Source organism: Xenopus tropicalis, chromosome 1 (genome assembly GCF_000004195.4).
Source record: "Xenopus tropicalis strain Nigerian chromosome 1, UCB_Xtro_10.0, whole genome shotgun sequence".
NCBI lineage: Eukaryota > Metazoa > Chordata > Amphibia > Anura > Pipidae > Xenopus > Xenopus tropicalis.
In genome coordinates this window covers 28,885,781-28,900,431 of record NC_030677.2, presented here as the reverse complement: position 1 = coordinate 28,900,431, position 14,651 = coordinate 28,885,781, and the positions used below count along the sequence as shown (strand labels likewise).

The 14,651-nt window shown below is 40.5% G+C and overlaps 2 protein-coding genes across 3 annotated transcripts in view; both read right to left on the bottom strand.

Annotated features, from left to right (window-relative positions):
• LOC100488322 overlaps positions 1-980 on the bottom strand; it is a 54,627-nt gene extending 53,647 nt beyond the window's left edge. For both annotated transcript variants that reach the window (XM_031895345.1, XM_031895344.1), the window contains exon 1: positions 524-980. In XM_031895345.1, the coding sequence (XP_031751205.1) occupies positions 524-929 (406 nt within the window). In that variant the 5' untranslated portion in view covers positions 930-980. The remainder of the gene's footprint in view (positions 1-523) is intronic.
• Positions 981-12,962: 11,982 nt separating this feature from the next.
• LOC100497820 overlaps positions 12,963-14,651 on the bottom strand; it is a 60,194-nt gene continuing 58,505 nt past the window's right edge. Inside the window, exon 23 of the mRNA XM_002944306.5 lies at positions 12,963-13,358. Coding sequence (XP_002944352.2) covers positions 13,332-13,358 — 27 coding nt within the window. The 3' untranslated portion in view covers positions 12,963-13,331. The remainder of the gene's footprint in view (positions 13,359-14,651) is intronic.

Sequence of the window (14,651 nt, the reverse complement as noted above, 5' to 3'; positions counted from 1 at the left end):
TGTTGTTGACCCCAGGCCTGACCCCTGACTACTCTCTTTGGACTCCGATTTGGTACTGCACTCTCTGAACGTTGCCGACCTCGGCCTGACCTCTGACTGCGATTACTTGTACCCCTTCTCCTTGCAACACGGTTCTGGTTCCCTTGCCTGCTCAGAACTCTCTCCTTGGGTTTCTCACTGTTAGACCTGGCGGCATCTGAGTAGCGAAGGGCTCCTCCCGACGTGAAAGGCGGCGGTTATAGGCGGAAGTGTGAGCCGTGACCGGACCCTTGGAGACTGTTCTGAGTTTTGGGATACCAGCCGTGACACATTCACAGTTCAACAGCACAAACAGAAATACATAAGACCTGTGCCAGAAATCATTTTAATGCTGTAATTTTACTTACAAACACTTTATTAAAAAAAAAAAATCATAAAACGGAAAATAATACTTTCTATGGATATAAGACAAATGAATGACTAAGCTTATCTTTTTTATCCAGCTAATAAAAAAACATTATGAATTTAGTGTACTATACTGTACCTGAGATTATTGGCTGTGGAATTATATCATCTGTGTCTTCAACTTTATCAATCAAAATGTGTTTCACTTTTGAGACCTCTTTTAAGTTTCGTGCTAGAGTTTCCCGGTATTGCTTTAGGTTATCGTTGAATCTCTGAGAAGTGGAATATTCAAGAAATAAATTGCCATCCATCTCCCTGCCAGTAGCTGCTGATTTCCACAGAAAGGTTGGATCAGTGAACCCAATCCCAGCGCCAGCTTCCTGAACAGCTTTATATAAAACCTTTTCCTTCAGTTTATAGAGAACACGGACAGAACTCTCTGCTTTGATGAGAGGGCAAATAATGTTTCCATCCGTGCGAGTGAAGGCATCACACAGGCGAATCAGGACTTTGGATAGTTTGGCTTTCTTAGTATTATGTGCCATTCTTCAAGTGCAATCTTTAACTTTTTTCTTTTTTCAAGAAAAAAACAAACAAAAAAACTTTGTGGTATTTATCAATGACTGATATGTGTAACGTCTAAAGGCAGAATGAATGCAGAACAACAGTACAAAGGGAATGTATTTCCGCTACAAGGAAATGGGGAGAACAAAGAAATGAAAGTGAAACAAAACAGTGGGTGCTAGCCTAAGTTTTATGGAGAATCAGGGGCAGTCACACTCCTAGAAATCATGGCAACAGGACAGCATACCTCCCAACATTTGAAAAATGAAAAGAGGGACAAAAATATGTGGCCACGCCCCAATTACCACAACCTTTTTTTTTTTTTTTTTTTTTAAATACTCCTTTTATATAGTTGAAATGGTGGGATCAGAGCAAAATGTGCTATACCCTCATACTGTACTACCTAAGGAAAACAATATAGCAACTCCGACATATAAAATACAAATATAGAGAGAAGGCAGTCAGTTATAAGTGAGTTATAACTATGTACCAGTTTTGCCCCCCCATACACAGTGCCCCCAATGGCCAAATAGACAGTACCCCTACACAGTACCCCCCATAGAAAGTGCCCCCATAGACAGTACCCCCCATTGAAAGTGCCCCCAACTGACCCCATAGACAGTGCCCCCCAATTGATCCATAGACAGTAGCCCCCATACACAATGCTCCCATAGAAAGTGCCCCCATAGACAGTACCCCCATACACAGTGCCCCCATAGAGAGTACCCCCATAGACAGTACCCCCATAGACAGTGCCCCCATACACAGTGCCCCCATACACAGTGCCCCCATACACAGTGCCCCCATACACAGTACCCCCATACACAGTGCCCCCATAGAGAGTATTCCCCATAGACAGTGCCCCCATACACAGTGCCCTCAATTGCCCCCATACACAGTACCCCCCATACACAGTGGCCCCATAGACACTCCTCCTTCTTTAGCGGCTCCTGCTCCTTATGCGGTGGCAACAGGCCCTTTTATATGGTTGTGCCCCGTGTGTGTCGCATGACAGGGCGCAACCTTATAAAAGGGCCTGTCGCCACTGCGCAAATAGGAGGAGCGCCTGGCTCCAGCCAGCGCATCCCGCTGTCCCAGATAGTTCAATGAATGTCCCGCATTTCCGTAATCTATTACGGAAATGCGGGACATTCATTGAACTCTCCGGGACAGCAGGATGTGCTATAAAAACTGGGACAGTCCCGCGGAAAGCGGGACAGTCGGGGGGTATGGGACAGCACTGACTGTACTTCATTCAGCAGCTTTAAAACATCCCTTTCCAAATTAAACTTTAATACAATTTTTCTGAATTTTTTGCTATTAACTCCAACAAATGGAGTTAATGACATAAAATGGAACTTTGATACTCCAGATTCACTAAAGTGATGTAATAGAATGACAATTTAACTAGTGTACAAAACTGCCATATTCAGAAAATAAATTCTTTTTTGAATCTGCTGTTCTTTTATGTGAATTCTCACACTAATCGGATGCTCACCCTCTATTTGTACCCTCTATTAGTACTGACCATTTACTATCCTCAGCTGTAAAGCAAGCATCTTATTGAGTTACTGCACCTGGGCTAACTATGGGGGTAATATAATAAATGGCCTTAAGTTTGCTAATTTGTAAACCATAGCAACCATAGGTAACATTTACTTGCCACCTGTTTAAAGGCAAGCATCTGACAGGTTGCTATGGTGTACCAGATGTAGAATCAGTAAATACTGTCTGCTCATTGGTTGAAATACTGTACGTTACTTCACTTTACTGAGTTATTCTAGTCATGAATAGTGGTGCTGTGGGCCCTGCACCCCCCAGTCCAACCCTGGCAATGTTTCAAAATAATCTTCCTGCACGCTCTGGCATTAGTGTCATAGGAGGTAATGAAAGGAATTCTTTGGGATTTCTCAACCGATTTTCATTTTTTCTTTAGAGCATCTGCCCTTGAATTTAATTTAACCTCTTCCCTAGCGGTCATTAACTCAAATTGACTATATCGCTTTTCTACAAATTTCTGTACAATTACCAATGATTCTTGTTCATACAAAGCAGGTGTAGATGCAATGAATTTTACAAGCAATAACTAGCTTTTTGGGAGTACTTTAAAAAGACCCTGAGTATGAAAAATTTTTATCTGTTGGTTTGGAATAAATAGAAGTAACAAAAGTAGAATCAGATGCCTTTATCAGGACATACAAAAAATGTATTTCAGTAGAACTAACTTCCAAGGTGAATTTAATCGTGGAATGTTTATCATTAAGCTGGGAAACAAGTTCTCCAGAGTGCCAGTCCACATAAAAAACATATTGTCCACGATAACAGTGGTATCAGAGAGAATATAGGCCTTTTCAAAATTATCCATAAAAATTTTAGCATAGGCTGGTGCCCGTAGTTGCAAATAATATTCATCATTGAGTTTAAAGTAATTTTTAGTCAAAACCAATTCCAGTAAATCACAGAGAAAATTTACCTTGTATGTAGGGAGCATAGTGTCAGTGAGATATCTACATATACATTCTATCGCTTCCTCATGTGGGGTGGATGTAAAAAGGTCTTTTACATCTAGGGAGCAAAGAAAATATTCACCAGATGGAATAACTTTATTGTCCAATCAATTTAAAAAATCGGTTGTATCAATTAGACAAGGCTCTAAAGAAGGTAATACTTCCTGTAAATAAATATAGCTGGAGGTTGCCATAAAGACCCAACATTGGAGACAATTGGTCTACCTGGGGGGGTTCACCAAACTCTTATGGATTTTAGGTAAAAAATAAATGGAGGGTGTTTTAGGATACTGCAAATATTTAAGTTGGGAAATCTCATCCATTATTACTCCCTCCATTACAGCAGCATTTAAAAAGATATTCAATTCATTCTTAAATTTAAATGTAGGATCACCATTAAGCTTTTTATAATGTAAATTGTTACTCAATTGTCGTGTAGCCTCATCATTATAATCTCTTTTATTTATAACCACAGTTCCCCCTCCTTGGTCAGCTGTAGTAATAACAATAGTTGTATTAGGCTGAAGGGACTGTTTTTCAGCATAGGATAAATTGAGCCGTTTTTTAAATTACCATCACCTTTCTGAAGTATTTTATACATTTGCAACATTACCACTGCCTCAAAGATGTCCATAGCAGTGAAGCTGCCAGGTGGAATAAACAAACTTTTTGTGCCTAAATTAACTTTTAAAGACATTGTAAAATTGTCAGGCTTAGATGTACCATCCTTATCAGCAAAATAAGATTTTAGTTTCAAAGATTGCATAAACTTGTATATATCAATAGAAAAAGTGAAAGGTGCAGCTGTATATATGGGAACACAGTTCAAGCCCTTATTAAGTACAGAAAGTTCATTTGTAGATAATTCTATATGAAGATAAATTCACTATAGTATTTACCTGCGATTCAGGCGTGCCCCCCTGGCGTCTGACAGTTGGAGTTAGCGGATGTTACCCTGGCCTCTCTTCTTTTTCTCTGGCCTGACTCCAAAAAGAACCTGTAGAGCTTTGTGAAGAGTTTGATGAGCCCTGTTCTGGATCTGAAACGTTGCACGTTCGCAATACACTTGCAAGGGCTTGCCCTGTTGATTTGACTTGAGTGCCGGTGCTTAATTTTTTTTTTTGTCTGCACTTAATGGAGACAGCCTCATAGATAGTTAAGGCAATGTTTTTATTTTAAATATAGAGCATCCTAGATATTAAACCCAGATACATTTGACTTGTATAAGGATCAAATAAAAAGAAGGCTAAAGGATGCAACAATAAGAAAAGGTTTAATACAGTACAGAATTAGTAAACAGGTTCCCAGCATATAATAATAGGTATTTGCCATGGTTTATAATAAGGAAGCACTCAGTTTTGCCATAGCAACTGCCGGTACATAACCATTACTGAATTACATACACACACAGATGTTTTGTTGTTATTTGATTTACAATGCATTACCAATCAAGTTACTCTGGAGCAAGTAACAGTTAAAGTACATATATAGAGCTTAAATATTGAAAATATACCTGCAATGCCACCCCCCCTTTTTTAAAATTGTTAATCATAGCAGTGTAGGACTGGCCGGACCGGGGGTGAGTGGGTGTAGGACTGGCCAAACTGGGGGTGACTGTGATGTAGTTGGCCAGCTTGAATATATTGCAGTATATGGACAAACAATCCCTGTTTTGATTAGGGGAGGGCATTTCTTGGTAGCTTAATGCACAGAATGTTTAATGTCCTATATATATATTGATAATCGGTGAGTGCAAAGGATCTTTTGTTGTTGTGTGTGTATATATATCTACATAAATTAATTTTTATGTGAGTGCCAGCTATATGTGACTATACTATATATAATCCACTGGAAAGGGCACTCACTTTAAAAAATACAACTTGCCTGAGCAAATTAATTGACCTTCCTAATACAGAACATCCAGCGACGTTTCGGGCATGCAGCATGACCTTTATCAAGCTCAAAGAACAAATACAGACTATAGGTCTGTCCTGCCAAGCAAAAATCTTTACACAGGAAGTGACATCATGGTAGTATCTAAGTAACAGATATACACAATACAATATACCACATCTACTTCCTGTAATATGTTTTCTAAAAAACTTTAAGCTCAAACATATCAAAGAGTAATGCTTATTATATTTCCTGATTCACAGAAAAAGATATAGGTCACATATATCATCGGGTGTTGTTCGCTGAACATTGCGCTGTTTGGTGGCAATACATCTATGATGTGTTTATCATATGGAGGGGTGACATGGATTCCTTATCACAATTCCAACAGGAGACTAATGTGAGACCCAAATATATTGTACACATTACATATGGATTCTGTTGCTATACAGTTTTTGGATGTAAGGGTAATCAAAAAGGGAGACAAGTTTGAAACAGAGTTGTACTCTAAACCTACAGATAGGAATCAGTTACATGTATGGGACCTGTTATCCAGAATGCTTGGGATCACAGTTTTCCAATTAAGGGATCTTTCCATAATTTAGATCTCAACACCTTAAGTCTACTAAAAAATCATATAAATGTCAGATAAACCAAATAGTATTGTTTTGACTCCAATAAGGATTAATTATATCTTAGTTGGGATCAAGTACAGGTACTGTTTTATTATTACAGAGAAAAGGGAATCATTTAACCATTAAATAAACCCAATAGGGCTGTTCTGCCCCCAATAAGGGGTAATTATATCTTAGTTGGGATCAAGTACAGGTACTGTTTTATTATTACAGAGAAAAGGGAATCATTTAACCATTAAATAAACCCAATAGGGCTGTTCTGCCCCCAATAAGGGGTAATTATATCTTAGTTGGGATCAAGTACAGGTACTGTTTTATTATTACAGAGAAAAGGGAATCATTTAACCATGAAATAAACCCAATAGGGCTGTTCTGCCCCCAATAAGGGGTAATTATATCTTAGTTGGGATCAAGTACAGGTACTGTTTTATTATTACAGAGAAAAGGGAATCATTTAACCATGAAATAAACCCAATAGGGCTGTTCTGCCCCCAATAAGGGGTAATTATATCTTAGTTTGGATCAAGTACAGGTACTGTTTTATTATTACAGAGAAAAGGGAATCATTTAACCATTAAATAAACCCAATAGGATTGTTCTGCCCCCAATAAGGGGTAATTATATCTTAGTTGGGATCAAGTACAGGTACTGTTTTATTATTACAGAGAAAAGGGAATCATTTAACCATTAAATAAACCCAATAGGGCTGTTCTGCCCCCAATAAGGGGTAATTATATCTTAGTTGGGATCAAGTACAGGTACTGTTTTATTATTACAGAGAAAAGGGAATCATTTATTTAAATTAGAATAATTTGCTTATAATGGAGTCCATGGGAGATGGCCTTTATGTAATTCGGAACTTTCTGGATAATGGGTTTCTGGATTAGGGGTCCTATACCTGTATTACATTACAGAAGTTACCATCCCATACATATAACAAATTCTATCCCCATTAGTCAGTTCTCCCAGGTGGAGAGACTTATGACTTATTACATGTGAATCAGGTAAACGGGAACTACAGTTAGGCAAAATGTATGAGAAATTCATGGTACAGGGTTATCCTCAGCATGTACTGGACAGGGCTAAGAAAAAAGCTAAGGACATACGGGTGAGGCATACAGAGCAGGATCCACATATTCTCTTTGTGGCACAGTACACTGGTGACAGTGGAACTGTGGCCTCTGTGCTGCGAAACATTGGGGAATTTTGGAGTCTCCTTACCCTAATACTGAGGAATTTTCTGCACCTGGACTGTAGGGCCAAACATACATACATTGGTCCAAGATTGGAGGGAATGCTTCCCTGTCTGTCTTTTAACCAGTATGGCTGTGTGTGTGTGTGTAAGGGTGTTATGTTCATACATCCTTGAACTGGACACAGTTATTGTATGAAGAGATGCTATTCTTGTTTGTCCAAATTTGTGGTATACGTGTTGCTGTCCCTGTGGTCTCTATGTTGGGGAGACCATGTTACAGATTAAAACACATATATCACAACACAGATCTACCATCATCTACACCAATGTTAAGTTGCCAGTAAAGGAAACTGGACATACTGATTCAGATTTGAAATTCATGGTTTTGGAACATGTTCCCCCACTTCAACATGGAGGTGATCGGTAACTTGTATTAAGAAAAAGGGAGGTATGGTGGATTCACCAGTTTAATTCACTTTCACCTAATGGTTGATCAAGGATTATGATCTATACATATTTTTGTAAATACTTTTTTGGTTCCACTGTTTTCTGATTTTGTGTTACTTTGTACCTTTGTTACCTTTGTTTTATTACTTATACATATGGGAAAAACAGCAGGGTATGATAGAACTGAATGGAGTCGTTTTAAACTTGAGACAACAATGGGTTAACATGAAATGTTGAACTGATGGAGTAATGTCATTTTCTATGAGTGAGTTCCCATGTTGCATTTATAAGAAGCTATAGTGTTATACTGTATATAGGGGCACATTTACTAAGCAACTTTGAGACAAATTCGTAGTTTTTCTAAATTCTAGAACATTTCGGGATGTACGAATCGATTTTTCATTTTCATTTTCAGCATAACTCGAAAATTTTGCTAAAATTCCATAAGTTTTTTGGTAAATTCCATAGAAAAAATTGTATTTTTCTCAAAGAACACAAACATTTCGCCATTAGTTAATGCTTTGGTTACACTTTTATCAGAACTATAATTTCGGCAGGTTTGATCTGTCGAGTGCCATTGAGTTCTATGGAAGGCTTCAAAAGTCAGTTCGAGTTAAACACGAAAATAGTAAAGAAGGTGAATAATCATTGTCAGCCTGTCCTTTTGCTAGCTCTCTTCAGCTTCAAAATGAGGGTCACTGACCCCAGAAGCCAAAAAAAAAATTGATCAGTTTTATTATTATTGTTACTTTTTATTACTTATCTTTCTATGTACGCCCTCTCCTATTAAATGTATATACCAGTCTCTTATTCAAACCACTCCCTGGTTGCTAAGGTACTTTGGACCCTAGCAACCAGATAGCTGCTAAAACTCCAATCTGGAGAGCTGCTTAACAAAAATTGAAATGATTAAAAAACTACAGATAATAAAAAATGAAGACCAATTGGAAATTATCTCAGAATATTACCCTCTACATCATACTTAACTTAACTCAAAGGTGAACAACTCTTTTAATTATGTAAAAGATAGGTGTGCTCCCATCTGTTACTATGATACCACAAGAGTGGGAAGTCCAATAAAAAGAAACTATATACTTGTAGGGGAGCTGTGTACACTTGTCTCTCCTCTGTGTTGTTACTGTGCAAGGAGGAGGAGCCCCCACCCCCTGTGTGAGCTGACAGGAAGGAAGTGAGAGAAAAGGGTGCTGCTGGGAACAAGGAAGCAGAGAGACAAGCAAGGTGCTGGTAGCTCACACAGTGCTCTGTATAAGAAAGTAATTGGGAACCCCCCAGTGGCAGAAAGGGCGCTCTCTTAGGGCGCAGAAGGAAAGGGGGTCCTAGTCTGGGCTCTGAAGAGCAAAGCGTGCTCTTCTCAGGGCATGGAAAGCCAAAGGGAGTTCTTCTCAAGACTCTGAAGCACTTGCCACATAAGTGGGGGATTCCCCTCAGCAGTTCAGAAAGTACCAGCATGTTATTTGTGTGAAGTTGCCCCTGGCTGGCAGGCTGTATCTATCTCTGCAAATTTAAAGGTATAGCGTCAGAGAAGTTTCCCAGGGAGGGGTACTGCAGTCCAACCTGTCCTGACCCTGGGTGGAGGCACGCCATTAATCAGTGTACCTGCTCTTCCATATAGTGGAGGCCCAGGGCTCCTGTAGCGCCACACGTAAGTAAATGTGTGCTAGATCTCATGCAGTAGCAAAAGAGGGCTCCATACTCCTAATTTCTGCCAATGTTTCCCATCCCCTTAATGGAAGGTGTGCGATAATATTGTGTCCAGAACCTGTTTAATAACCCTCCTGTGCAGCATTGACTAGTGCCATTTTTTTGTTATCCATTTTAACTCACATTTCAATGCATTTGTTTACACTAGATCTACACTAGAAGAGCCATACATTCAGATTTATAAACTGGAATTTCGGTTCTTACATTTACCAAGAGCAGCCTTTTGCAACCCCTGGTACCTGCTGCCAGGAGCAGATTCTCAGCTTGCCTCGAGGTAGCAGCACCCCTACAGGTAAGCAATTAAATATTCAGCTTTGTGCAAGGTGGCTCATTTAGTAAGGTATATAGTGGATTTAGTAGGGCTCACTTAGTAATGGATACAAACAAGGGGAGAAGAGACACAGAACTCATCTAATAACAACCTGCTTGAATTGTTTTCTGATGTACATATAAAAATAAACTTTCTAGAATGTTGCCCCTCCTGTCCCAAAAATAGTTATGCCATAGGTATGTGTCTCTGCTGCCACTAGTGATGTGTGGGGTGGCCCAGAAACCTATGGGGCAGGTTTATGGCTCCCCAAAACCTCTGCAGTGACTTGTTTATATACTGGGGCTCCCTCCAAAGATGTCAGAGATGGGGCAAGGTGGGTGTGAGTAAATAAATCAGTGAGGCTCAGCAGGCCAGGTCTGGACAAACTACTTGTTGTACACTAATTAGAGCACCTCAGCTTTTTTAACTCTACCAAATAAGTGACACACATCATGCTGTGTAAAAAGTGGAGTGAAGCACTACTGGTGATGTTGCCCAGGGCAACCAATCAGCAAATAGCAATCACCAATCAGCAGTTCGAAAATCAAAGCAAGGCATCTGATTGGCTGCTATGAGCAACATCACCGGTAAAGTTTTACTCCACTTTTTACACAGCATAATAAATATACCCCCCTAAGTGATGAACATCTGCACATAAATATTTCTACCATCATGTTTAGCCAGAAATAGCATGATTTAGCACTGAGCTACAAGCTAGGATTGATAATCGAAGAGACAACCAATATCGAATGCTTTTAAGATATTTGTCGTCTTATCGTTCCACCATATACACACCAAATATTGTACAATAATATCGGTGCATGTATGGCCTGCTTTATTCCCTGAGGTTTCCACTGGACAGCACAGTTGTCTCCGCAGTAGTGCCATTCATCAAGCTCTGTAAATGAATATTGCTGCAAACCATTCTGCCCCATCAGTTACATTGGTACTATAAGTACCATTTGGTCTTAGCTACCTAATTACATTACATACAGTATGCTGCTTTTTTTAATGTTTTCACAACATTGGGCCAGATTTAGTTCTTTAGGAAAAAAAATTATCTTGTGGTTTATCTCATGAATAATCAATAGAAGTGCATGGGGTAATCTAGAATTGAATTAGAAGACATGATTTTCTCATCAGATTGAATATTATTATTTATTATCACTAATGTTCTGAAAGTACTGTGCATAGAATTTTAAGATATTTGGACACAGAACCACCATCATAAACATGAAGTAAAACCCAGCCATATATTTAGTATACAAACCATTCAAGAAAATAATAGTCAGGATGCAGGTGCAGAAGCAGAAGTTGAGTAATTCTGAAGGCACAGATATTGGCAAAAAGCCATATTCTTGAAAGCAGCACAATAATGTTTATTAATTCAAACAAAGGACTGCTGAACAAGCACCGGGGCCCCTATGCAACAACAGATATCACTAGTGGGGTCGTTTGTGCAGTTTTGCTCATACATCAGCATGAATCGGACATAATTGCACTTAAAGGACAAGGAAAGTCAAAATCAATTAAGCACACTATTAAATAGTACTACTATTGCTGTGTAAAAACATTATATTTCTGGCTTGCCTAATGAAAGATTTACAGAGATAGACCTGCTACATTCTACATACTTGTTTCAGTAAGGCATGCCCACTCCCTCACTGTCTCTATTGCGCATGCGCCCCCAACATCCTCCCTGCGCCCCCCCGCGTCCTTCTCTGTCTCCCCCCCCAGCAGCTGCGTCCTTATGTGTATCCAGGTATGTGCATCCATAACTCATCCTCGTCTTGTCACACACCACCCGCTCGCTTGCTTTTGTCAGCACCCCCCCGTCCACTTGCTCTCTCCAGTCCGCTCCCCCCTTGCCTCTCCCCCCATCAGCACCTGCTTGCCGGCTGTCTCTTCACGTATATGTATCCACAACATACACCTCTTGTCTGCAAACCCCCCCCCGCTGTCCCCCTCTTGTCACACACCGCCCGCTCGCTTGCTTTTGTCAGCACCCCCCCACTCGCTCGCTTCTGTGCCAAGCTGCCGCTGCATACACGCATGCATACACTTATAAGGGTAGCGGTCGCCATGGCAACCGGAAGCTAGGGGGGGTGCTCATGCGCCGCCAGTAACAGTCCTGGTCCCATGGTCTGTGCAGAAGTGAGGCATTATGGGAACTTTCTTTACACAACTCAGCGTTTTTTCTTCCTGTTTGGCTTCAGATCTTCTGAAAGGGAGAAATGTGGGGAGACTTAAGGGCACTATTGAGAGAACTGAAGGTATGCCTGCAGCTTGAGATTAACTCTTTATTAGCCTTTCCTTCTCCTTTAAAGTTTTCTAATCCAGTTGGAGTCATTTCCAGTATTTTTTGTAAAAGTAACATGTGTGTCTGATTCTTTTGGCTCAGCTGCACTACATCTATTGACCCAAGGTAGTGTGGGAACCCTGGCGCTACCTCCACCTCCAAACCAGGACCCCCTGCATTGATAGATGAACAGAGCTGGATTCAGAACAGGAGACAGGAGGAAAGCAGCAGCGCTGGGCACAGCGCCGGATTTCAAATTCTGCCGCCCCTAGGCCGCCTCCCCCATTCGTGCCCCCTGCGCATGCGCGACCAAACCCCACCCCCCGTGACGTGCCATGTCGACGCAAGAGCGCATGCGCAGGCATTAAACTCCCATACGGAGCAGTGGGGAGAAAACCCCATTGCTCCGTATGGGAGCAAAATGTCAAAGTTTCGTTGCGGTGGGGCGGCATGCCGCCCCTAAATTTATGCCGCCCTAGGCCCGGGCCTTTGTGGCCTCGCCACAAATCCGGGCCTGGCTGGGCACAACTATACAGAACAGCAAGGAGTGCAAGTTGACACAAGCACCATAAAGGAAAACTATACCCCCAGAGTGAATACATACACGCATGCCCTTAGTTTGTTTGTGTGCACTGTGAATCATATGGAGAGGGAGGCCCTTGGTACTTAAAATGGCAATTTTCTATTTAGTAGTATCCAATGGCACAAACTAATGAAAAAGATTTATGAAAATGATATATTTACATGAAGCAGGGTTTTACATGAGCTTGTTTATGCAATATACCTACATTGTTTGGGGGTATAGTTTTCCTTTATTGAATACCATGTTACGTGCAACTGACTGCAAGAAATTTTGCTGGCCTGTAACTTATTTGTGGTTATAAATGACCCATTATATTTTCTTTTCGCTGATATGCTACAAGAGCAGTAGCCTGGTCTCCTTCAAGTTATATACAAAATATACAAAAAAAATACAAAAAACAACAGGTTATCCCCAGAGTCACTATTTTCTTTCAAAAAAATGCATTTTATTTTCTGTGCTTTAGCTGCTTCTATTTCTGATAGTGGTTTCCTTTGGGGAAATGAAAGTCAGGATGCAGTACAGTCAGTTTTGGTCTGGAGTCTTATACCCAGCACCAAGAAAACAAAAGGCCCAGGGATGGCATGGACAGTTTACCCATAAAGCTGAGAGCATACATTTAAAATTAAGACACCCATGGCATAATAACATAGTATCAATCCGAAAAGTAAGATTGTCACTCGATAAACCATGAACAAAAACACAATACTAACAATGTCTAAACAGTTAAAAATGCTATTTTCCATTTCCATCTTTCTGGCCGTTTCTTCATGGATTTGACGATCTCCATAACCACTAGGGTTCACGAAAGTTTACCGACATCTGTTTTGAAAGAAATTTAAAAGAAAATCATTAAGAAATCCATCAGGTTCTGCACTTCCAAAACTCTGATAAAGCTAAATCATTTGTATGAAATGTGTTATCACAAGATTAAGTTTGTTTTTCACAGGGCAAACAATTCTGCACACATTTTGGACAAAACAACAATTTTAAAAGTGATTTGGGGTCTTAAGAGATGAAGGATTTCTTATAATATTTTCCAGAGTAGATACTGGGGGTTGATTTACGAAGATTAGTAAAAATTAGAATGATGGAGCGTACTATAGGCTAGGATGTAGTTGTCCTTTAAAATAATTTAATCAAAATCCCCCCAGTTGAGGATTATATACATAGTAATGGACCACATATAAACCTTGCACACTAGAAACTCAAGAGTCCCCTTGACAAAAAGTATCTGCCTTTATCTTTTCTCTGCTCATTGCTGGGTGGTACAGTATGTATTTCTTTGCTCACTGGGGATGTAGTGTGTATATTTTTGAATGCAAAATTGTTGTTACACAATAATCTTATATAAAATGTCCTAACTGCAATACCACCCCCATATGTCGTTTTTCTATTTTTTGTAGTACGCAAGGTTTATATGTGGACCATTACGGTGATTTACAAAGAACCCAGACAAGAATGCAAGAGCATGCCCCTTAGTGCTCACACAGTGAGCATTGATCTAGCCGCACTCTGCAGCTCACACTGAATTAAATAAAAACATATCAGGGCCAAGGTGCAGAATGCAGCATCTGTGGGCACAGGCAGCCCTGTCCTTACCACATGCTATAGGGCTGGCAGTTAGCACAGAGCCCTGTTGTGACCACTGCCAGTCCCTAACTTGTGCATCTGAATGACATAAAAGTTGAGGGACAGGTAGGGGGCTGGAGGGACATGCTTACATACCTCCCACTTCTGATAAATACAGTGCTAACAAAAGCGGTAGTGCTGTGTTCTAGGGTAGAGCAGAGACCTCAACAATTTATTTAGGAAGGAAGGCTTTTTCTTAAAGAAGACATCAGCCCTGTGAGTGCAGGGCTGTGATTGGCTCTCCCCCTCCTACTGTGCTTCTGGCAGAGACCGTTAGGACACGCCCACCCTTCATTTCAAACACAAACAGAGAAGTACCGCACCACACTCTGTGATTGGGTGCACGCAGTTCCCTGCAGGAGGAGTGGGCAGGGCTCACCAGGTTTATTCCCAGTGTCCCACTGGCCCAGTCCAACCCTCTAGAAACTGCAGAGCTGTCATATAATCGGTGGGAAGAATTCAATCTATTCTTGAAAAACAATT